The 10,000-nt window shown below is 33.6% G+C and overlaps 1 protein-coding gene across 2 annotated transcripts in view; it reads left to right on the top strand.

Annotated features, from left to right (window-relative positions):
• Nucleotides 1-10,000, top strand: part of LOC122245918 (uncharacterized) — an 11,855-nt gene that overhangs the window by 500 nt on the left and 1,355 nt on the right. For both annotated transcript variants that reach the window (XM_043004068.2, XM_043004059.2), the window contains exons 2-7: nucleotides 922-1,097; nucleotides 4,417-4,566; nucleotides 4,765-4,983; nucleotides 7,331-7,547; nucleotides 9,396-9,542; nucleotides 9,669-9,779. In XM_043004068.2, the coding sequence (XP_042860002.1) occupies nucleotides 1,023-1,097; nucleotides 4,417-4,566; nucleotides 4,765-4,983; nucleotides 7,331-7,547; nucleotides 9,396-9,542; nucleotides 9,669-9,779 (919 nt within the window). In that variant the 5' untranslated portion in view covers nucleotides 922-1,022. The remainder of the gene's footprint in view (nucleotides 1-921; nucleotides 1,098-4,416; nucleotides 4,567-4,764; nucleotides 4,984-7,330; nucleotides 7,548-9,395; nucleotides 9,543-9,668; nucleotides 9,780-10,000) is intronic.

Here is a 10,000-nt window from a genome sequence, read left to right as displayed (position 1 = left end):
TAAAAATTTCGTGATAGTTTGATGTATTTACGGATGTTGAAAGAAAGAAGCAAATATTGCAAGTTCAGGGGATTTTAAGTCGGTTGCTGACACATGTTTACAATATATTTGAAATACTGGTTATGATTCCATATTCAATTTTTAGATATTGTCTTTTAGTTATTTCTTTGTTTTTTAGGGAGATATATATTTATTTTAAAGGCTATATCTACAGTACTAATCTAACATGATTTGGTAAATATTGGGTAAACACCTACAGCAGAATTCATAATTTGATTCTTTTCTCACTGCTATTGCCTGTGTTCTGCCCAGATCAACTTGCAAATTGCAGAAGTATATAATAGAAGCTCTGCAACCTTAATATTAAGATAGTAGCATAGTGTCAAGCAACTGCCACAGCCTTTGTACCTCTGGCACTCTAATAAAGGCAAACAAACGTCTACTATGCATAAGCTGGTAGGATAAAACTAGAACTGTTTTATTATTTGACAATAGATCACCAGTGTTTTCTACGAGCTCTTCTTTACTGTAACATACAGGATGGAGGTTTGTAAGCTGAAGTACCAAGAAGCACAGAGTCTATCATTAGTCAGTAGCAGGTGTGCAGTGCTAGCGCCAGACAGAGATAGAGAAAATGTTCTTTTTGCACATGTTGATGGTTCCTTAATACGTAAGAGGGATATCATATTTATAGCTGCATATTATGTCAGTACCAAGCCCTTTGCACTTGCCCCCCACCCCCTTGGTATTCGTGTCAAATGAGGCAAGGTTCACTGTTAACAGCTACAAAACTGTAATGAAGGATTTTATGATAATTGTATTATTGTTGTATTTATTAGGGGGCTCATAACAGGAATTATTGTAGTATTTGTACATATGATGAAGTATTGTGTATATCTTTTATAACCTCTTTTGATATAGTTTTCAGAATGAAGAGGAACTTAAGTTGTTGAGGGTGTGCCTGACAACCCAGCTGTCTTTGTGGTTGTGATGCAAGTAGCAGCAATAGACACTGCAGTAGGATGCAGGAGGAGGGCAGTGTGCAGTTTCTGCACCAGGAAAGTAATTCTCCAGTATGCTGTGCATTCCATCCCAAGGTAAAAGCATTGAATTTATTTAGATTTTGTGTAGATTTTAAGTGAAGTGTCCTGGAGGCTGAAATGAATTATATCTCTCTCGTAATTCTATAAAAATTCAGCTGTTTAGTGTTTGTAAGCTAGAGTGTCTTACATTTGAATTTTTTTTTAATCTTTTATTTAGTTTTATATAGACAAAAATAAACACTGAGAGTAGGATAGACAGAGAGAATTATTTAACCACAGCATCCATTACATACAGAAAAAAATATAAGAATTATTATTTATTTTGGCTTTTATATTTTTTATTTGTTATAGTTTTGATTATTAAACTATCAACATCAAATCTTGTAAATATTATAGCAGCAACAAGTTTTCCCCCTTTTGATTCTTTCCTTTTTCTTCATCTGTATTACTACTAATGGTAATAGTAGTTGTATTTGTCCTGAATTCTTTGTTTCTAAAAGATGAACAATAGAAAAAGGTTTTTTTACCAGCATAATTCAGACATATTCTTCGTTTGTATTTGTGATGATGGTTTTAGTTGTGTAGCAATTTTGCTTATTATATTTTTATTATGTGCAATTTTGTTTTACATCACCAAATTTTTACTGTAATTTGTTGTAAATGATATAAATATTTTTTTATAGTATGGTTTTGTTTTGGGGTGTATTTATAATCATTTGTGTTAATTTTTAAAATTATATGAAGAAAGGAAATATTGCTTAACACATGAAGAAAGTGAGGATAAACAATGAGAATGATGCCGCCAATAAAAGAAAGAAAAATAATGGAAATGTGAATAAATTATATAAGTTCTCAAAGACAGCTATCTCAGAATTTATATCCTAGCTTTTTATTTGATTTCCTACAATGAACATTACAAGTTGCCTTCATTTGCATGACAAGGTCTCTGATGGGATAAACCAATGTCTGTTGAATCAAGAATCAAAGAGTTCATATTGGGTATTAGATTCCTTGTATGATCATTAGCCCCTCTACTTCCAGGGGAACATCCAGTTTCTGGACATTGAATTCCTTGAGGAACTGGACTCCAGATCACTGTAAGGAATATGTTTGCACTGAAACTATGTGGATGATTCTTAACCTGATACTTAAAAACTATGTTATTCAGTCAATTTAAATCAGTGATGCCACTGTGGATTTATCCTCTCCTCTCCTTCTTCAGGTAATCATTTTGACATTATTAAGAATGAAGATAAGAAAAGATCTTGCATATAACAGTTTATTGGTTCAGAAGCTCATAATCCTTAAAAAAAAGATGGTGTAATTCATCTGCTTAACTTTCATTCTTCATATTTTCATTTTGTTTATCATTCATATCCCTGATGCAAAAAACACTGAAAGATATTTTGTGTTCACTTTACTTTAAATGGATAAGATTTCCTGACGTTATTCTCTTTCCATGCTGTTCTTGTTAAATTGAATATTATATTTAAATTATTTAGACATTGCATTTCATTGCAGTGCAGAAAAAAATAAAGATGTGATGTTAACGGTCATACTATTTGATTAAAATTCATGTTCTTAAGAAAATTATTCAAATATGTTAACCCATTGCAGACGGGTGTCATGAAATATATGACAGACAAGTCTTTGGCCTGATGGCCACTGTCATAACAAATATGATGATAGTTGCCATGGCATAATTGACATTGGGAAGGAGTGGATCACTGTTTTTCTTTATTGCGCTAAGAGTAATAACTCTATTTAGTGACTGAGGATTACAATTATCATTACTATACTATTCAGCAAAGTAGGTTTAGTTTTAAATCGCAAACCTAATTGGCGCTACCCCTTCCTAGCACCAGCAGGAAAGAGAGCCTTTAACGGTACCCATCCCTGGTCTCTAGCATCCACCATCTTCTTAAAGTACAGACGAGTAAGGATGTGCAGGTAGAATGAGAAGAAAAAGATGACCCAGACCATGTCCAGTGTCTATAGTGTGCCCCTATGCCAGTATAGCTTCCTTGTGCTGTGGTACTAGCAGTCATAAGCACAGGTTTCCTTCCTCTTCCCCATCTCTTCATATTATCTTCATTGTGAATGATTATTTCCTTGTTATTGTTTATGAAAGTACTTGAATGCGAAAAAAGTTTTTTGTCTTCCCATAAAACTGCAATACTTCTATCACACTGAGTATAAAGAACATAAATGAGTTGATATGGACCCTATAGTACAATTTTAGTCTACTGCAACATTGATAAAGCCTTTCATATGGCACAGATAAGTCTCACAATACAGTAAACCACAAAAGACTATGTATCGCATGAAGCTGCCTCTCTCTATAAAACCCATCTGGGGTGCCATGCAGGTTGCACTAATGCCCATTCTAAGGACCAGTCAAGCAATCTATCCCCGTCTGCAATGGGTTAAACAATCATAAAGAAGACAAATGCATTGATGTGTCAAAAAAAACAGACCTCTGATGTTATCTACAGAGAAGGAAGCATTGTGAAACATTCTCAGAAGTTAAGAGATACAACTGTTGACTTTGTGTTGGAGTTTGGAATTTTCCAATTTAGCATAGTTCCCCACATCCTGTAACAAAATGAGCTTCATGTGTTATTTTATTTGTATTTTTGTTCATTTTGCTTAGCAGTTATTCCTATATATTGCCTTCTATATTTCTAAATGTTTTCAATGGCAAATGTTATTTAATATTTTTTTTTAGGCATGCATTTATATAAGTGATGTAAATTATTTATTTATTTATTTTTAAAATCTAAAATTAACAATTCTCAACAATATTTTTTTGAGGTACATAATGCTAATGGTAGAGATGAGAAACACTGTAGAAAGCTTTGAGAAATTATTTGAGGTTAGTTCATATAGATTTTCATTAATGCAGGTTACTTAGAAATTTATTATGAAGCAACTATGCTTATAGATACCAGCTTTCAAGTATCCAGTCCATGCTTTGACTGGCAGATTAGTACCATGAAATGTAACTTCTTTTTTCTCTTGCAGGGTTTATAAGACCATCATTTCTAAATTTGAAATGACAATATTCTGTAAAAATAAGTAATAATAAAAATATCAGGATACTTTGGACCTAGAATTGGAATTTTCAGTGCTTTAGTCCACTCTTTTGAAAAGCAGTGGACAGTAGATATATAAGAATGTGGATAATATAAATATCAGACTTGAAAGTATCATGATTTTTAATATTTTTACATCTTTCTCTTTATCTGTTTTGTTTAATATCATGTAACCTATTTTCTCTCCTTTCCTTAACTTTACTTTACTTTATAATACTACATATTTGTTATGTGAGATAATGAAAAGTTATTGATTAACACAATCCATTCTTTAACAGGACCGGTACACGTTTGCTTTTGGTGGGAGTGATGGAGAGATAGCAATACTAAGTGCTCTAAGAGGAGAATTAGTACGCACAGTTCCTCTTGGTACTCTTAGCTTGGCACGTGCCCTCAATTCCCTTACATTCTCTCCTGATGGCTCTAAGGTAAGATGGGCAGAAATATTTTTTCTGAGGATTATTTAGAATGTATTTGCTTTCAAATATTTGCTTGTTAAACGTGAAAACCTTTTTCTACTACCTGCTCTTTTGAATGTAATTTATGTGATAAAGAAATATATAATTTACTTGTCATGAGACATTAGATATTTTTAATACACATTTTTTTCCTTATCTTTTCTGCAGGTCATTGCTACATCTGTCTCCCGGAAAGTCAGCATTGTGGATGTGGAGAGAGGAACCCCTGTATTGGCATATGATAACTGCGTTAGTCCAGGGGAAGGTCGGCAGCCCTTGGTTATGCACCCTGATCTGCCCTATTTAGCTGCCTGCATTACAGTTAATGCAAGGGGGATTACCCTTTTGGATCTCAGGATGCCACTGCCATTAGATTTTATCTATGATGTAAGCTGTCACAATTACAGTATATGTATCTTGAATGTTCATCTTACTTTTCACAAATTCACAAGTCTGTATAATCTCTATGCAAGAAAGAGGATTTGAAAGATCGTGAATTTTGGCTTGCTGTAAAAGATCATTCAATTTGCTGTACAGGGTTATGCTGTGGACTGAGAGACAGTTGTAATGAAGGAATTAAAGCTTATTTTAACTATTTGTGAAGAGAAGTGAGTCCAAGAAAAATTTGCAATAAGAAGCTAAAGTGGATTACAGTATATTGTGTAGTTATTTGAGTGGAAATAATTTTGATAATTTCTTCTGGTTCTTACATTTAGAGAAATGGTAGCCTTATTCTTAGATTAATGAAACTGATTTTTTTAGAAAAGAAAGTTTACTGATTTAGTTGTTTTGTTTTTTTATAAAATTTGAAAAATTAATGATAATAATAATAATTATGATAACAATCTAATAGTAATACCTGATTTGATATCAATCAATTTTGGGTGTCAGTATGTTTTCAAATTTGGGTTATATTAGCAAAAATATATAATGCATTTATATGTTAGAACAACTTGATACCCTAGATATTTTGCACTTGAATTTTATAACTACACGAGCTATTGCTTTGACAAGAACCCTCTTTGTCTTAACCCAATCCCGACGGGCCCGGCAAGAACTGGCAATCGCCTATGCCGGGCCTATGTACAGTAATATCGCCTCAGGGAGGTCACACTGGTGTGTCACCCTGTCATCAGGCACTTTGCCGTGTCACACGGGTGTGACACACCTTCATCATTGGGTTAATATTACTAGTATATATTTGCATTTTATATATATATATATATATATATATATATATATATATATATATATATATATATATATATTATATATATATATATATAAATATATATATATATATATATATATATAATATATATATATCTATATATAATATATATATATACATATATATATATATATATATATATATATATATAAATATATATATATATATATATATTTATATATATAATAAAACAAGGATGCTACTATGCAAATATAAATTTAACTCCCTGACCATGACTCAAACTCAGGACCTCAAAGTGAGAATCCCGGCCCCTAGCCGTAACACCACACTAGCTCACTAAAAGGATTGTCCAACCAGGTGCCATACTAGCTCTATGGAAGTTACCTTTCACACATACTACTATGCCTATATGGGTACACTGCTAAAACTGAATTAGTTGGAAATTAAATGAAAGCAGTGTAGGAAGGTCTGAAACATTACAAGAAAAAGATTTTTCTTCTCTTTGTGTCTAATGTTTGCAAAGCACTCTAATGGATTAATAACACAGCAGTTTAAGTTATTCCTATTTGCGATGTGTTATTTTCTGCCATTCTTTTGATAGTCTGCTTCTGAATTTGATTTTATGAACTGCTTATGACAAAATCCACAATTCTCTTAACCCTATGACGACGGTGTGTCACACGAACTCCCGATGCCGGGGCATCATGCCAGTGTGACGATTTCAATGCGATATTGCAATCGTCTGGCATAGGGGTTTTCACGTAGCACGTGCCCCGTCGGGAAAGGGTTAATTCATGTCAATATTGTTCCTTGGATTTTACTCACACCATCACAAACTCATTGATATACTATAAGTTTCAGTAAGTTTCTGTGTTGTTCACCTAATTTTGCAATACAGACCTATCTCCTAAGCAAATGCTTATGTGTTATGACTGCTCATAACACAGATCACTATCACATTGCATTCTTTTAGTTCAAAATACAAGCAAATTAATCCTTTCAGTTGTATAACAGACATCATACCAAATATTAATTAGTATTTCTTTATTAATATATTATTTGCAGATTTGTATATCATACCATAAGTTGATAGAAAACATAACATCTTAAGATGCCCATCCCAGGCCCAACTTCTTAAGATTTGACCCATCTCGGTGTCAGATGGTTTAACGACCCGAACTACTTTTCTTCCTGTCAAATCCTCTTGCACATATTTTGTAATAGCCAACTTATTTTTATAGAAATACTCTGGCTTTTAGATAGGTTAGAAAGTCAACAATTCATTTTGTTATGATCATTTATTACATTGAAACTAATATATTGTATATGTATATGTAGTGTTTCATAGATTTCATGTATGTACTCTAACGAGATTTGAAAGTACTTGTTAAAAAAAAAAAAAAGGTTTAATCTCATCTTTATATAAAAAATGTTTGCACTGTTTTTCTTGATAGGAGTATCTTGTGACTTAAAAGAGTACATTTCATGCCATGGAAATATAAAGAGAAACCTCAAGATTGATAGTTATTTACCTTTTTGCAGTTACACGAGGACAGCATCAATGACCTTTGCTTCCTGGATGGGTCATGGCCATGGGGCTCAGGGAAAGCTGTGTTGGTTTCTGGGTCTTCTGTCGGTCAGGTGAAAGTTAATAGTGTGGATGGGCGGCCCTTGTGTGCCTTCACTACGGAGCCACCTGTGACATGCCTAGCACCTTCCCCAGAACCTTACAACACCACAGTATCCCAGGGTTATCCCAGTGAGTATTGTGAATGAGTGGAATTTGTTTTACATTCATGAAGGAACACAGTCTTGTACCAGTGATTTTGGAATAATCACTTGATAACCTCTAGTCATCCTGATTATAAGGAATGACACAATGCTATAATTTCTACAAATCTTCAAGTAATCTTTAGAATAATATACAAAGGGAATATGACAAATTGTACCTGAAGTAAGATAGAATTATTTGACTAGAGAACTGGGCAATTAAGAAATCTGATCAGAAAACTAAAAAAAATGTAATAAGACAAGATAATATGCACAGGAATTTAGATATATAACTCGGAATTCCTCATAGTAAAACTGAATCTAGTAGTCACCCCAGACAACAGATGATGTTTATCAGTGTTATTCGTTTGCTCAAATACACCTTAACTCTGGAAAAAAAATCTTGATACTTCTCAAAAAATCATCATTCACAAATACTGACTTGTTAGGAATTTTTTCTTTGTGAAGGAAATGATTTGATCATATTTTTATTGTTAACCCATTCGCGCCGGTTGACGTGCTGACACGTGGTCGAAAAAAGCCCCGGACCCGGGTGACGTCCTGGCACGTGCTACATTTTCGGCCCGCGCGCCGGGAGGCCAGTAGCGACGTGCTGAAACGTCCGCATTAGAATGATAGATTATTCTTAGTACAATTCGATTTTCATACTTGATTTGTCTTAGCTACTTTAGTTTATCCTTCTAAATAGTAGAAAATGGGATATAACGTAATATGAATGACGTCTCAGGTACATACGTAATATTGATTACGGCATGGTGATTTCTGTTTCTGATTTGTTGAATATGATGATCTGAGTCGAAAGACTATCGTAAAATCAATTGTAATTGGCCGAGGAATAAAAAAAAAAAAAAAAAAAAAAATTATATAACATCTTTTTGTTGCCCCACTAAAAGAAAATGACACTTGAAAAAACATTGCTGTTACTTGCGTTCACTTGTATGCACATGTATGGTTGTTCATATTCTCTTTCTTTTCGTTTAGGAAGAAAAAAAAAATTGAAAAAAAAAACTATGTTTGTTACCTCACTAGAAGAATGCTTCCACTTCCCATTGGTATTACAACATAGGAGTAAAGAATATGGAAAAAGTTCAATAGAATAACACTAAAAAAACAGTGCTATAACATCTTTTTCGACTGATATACATCCTCTGAACATAGCACTACTTTCTACACATGATTACACTTTAGACGCAATCACGCAAACCATAAGGATAGGGTGGGTGAAAAACGCTCTGCGAGCGTCAGAGCGACCGCGCGCAGCGGGAAAACACCCCGGCACGAACGGTTGCGCGCTTGAAATCTTCCCGGCGTTATCGGGAGTAGGCGAAATTCCGCCCCGGCGTGAATGGGTTAATGTTGATGAAATCCTGAGTTTGTCATAAGTTCTTTCAGGTCATTCTTACAGTGAAAAAAGGTGATTAGGTTCTGTTAAACTAAAAAGTTAGTAAACAAAAAATTAAAGAAATTTACTTAGTTGCAAAACAAACTTTCTTTATCATCATAGAAATAAATAAGACTAGATAATTTCACAGTTGACCATAGTGAGACCATTTTAATTCCCAAAAAATAAAGTAGTATCATTGTTTATGAAGTCTTTCACAGTTCTGTGTGCTGATGCCACTCAAGAATGCATATAATTGTTAGAATAGTGTTATCATATTTTATGAGATTTCCATTTTGATCCACATGCATTAGCTTAATGAATTTTTAGAAAAATTTGAGTTACTTAGTAGATAGTCTGTTCTTTCACAATAATTCTTGCATACTATATGTTAAGAATACCATGTAATCATATTTTTGATGTCGCACTTTTCAGGTGTGATGATGGCAAGCACAGGTGAAGGCCTAGTCTGTTGGTGTGTAGGTGAACGTCCTTGGAAGTGGGAGAGCAAACAAGTGAGTCCTGGCCGTGTGTCTCGCATGAAGTATACGCACAGTGGGGGTCTGCTCTACTCTGCTCAAGGTATGTGCTTCAGTTTAGTTATGATAAAAGCAAAATTCATAGTAAATAGTAGTGTTTAATGAATCTTAAATATTTTAGGCTAAATGTATTTTGGACAATATAAACATTCTTAACTATTTTTTACAGGTCGCTCAGTAAACAGGTACCGGCGATATCCAGAGAGTCACCAATGTGTCGGTGAAGTGTATGCCCACACTGCCCCAATCTTGGATTTGGATTTATCTCCATATAATGAATGTATCCTTTTAATGCAGATAATTCTTTTTTTGAAGAAAAATTTTAAGTGATGATTTGTATCTTTTGATCTTTCATGTTCTTTTATCTTTGTCTTTTCTTACTCTGAAGATACCTTTCCTGTCATGTTCTTATGTGTTTGTCTTTTTTACTTTTTTTTAAACTGTTTTCAAAGATATGCATTTGCTAACCATTTGAGATGATATTCATGTTAGAGGTGTCTT

Source organism: Penaeus japonicus, unplaced genomic scaffold, assembly GCF_977035675.1.
Source record: "Penaeus japonicus unplaced genomic scaffold, GWHDUDI00000001_assembly GWHDUDI00000018, whole genome shotgun sequence".
In the NCBI taxonomy this organism is placed as follows: domain Eukaryota; kingdom Metazoa; phylum Arthropoda; class Malacostraca; order Decapoda; family Penaeidae; genus Penaeus; species Penaeus japonicus.
This window is presented reverse-complemented; position numbering and strand designations above follow the sequence as displayed.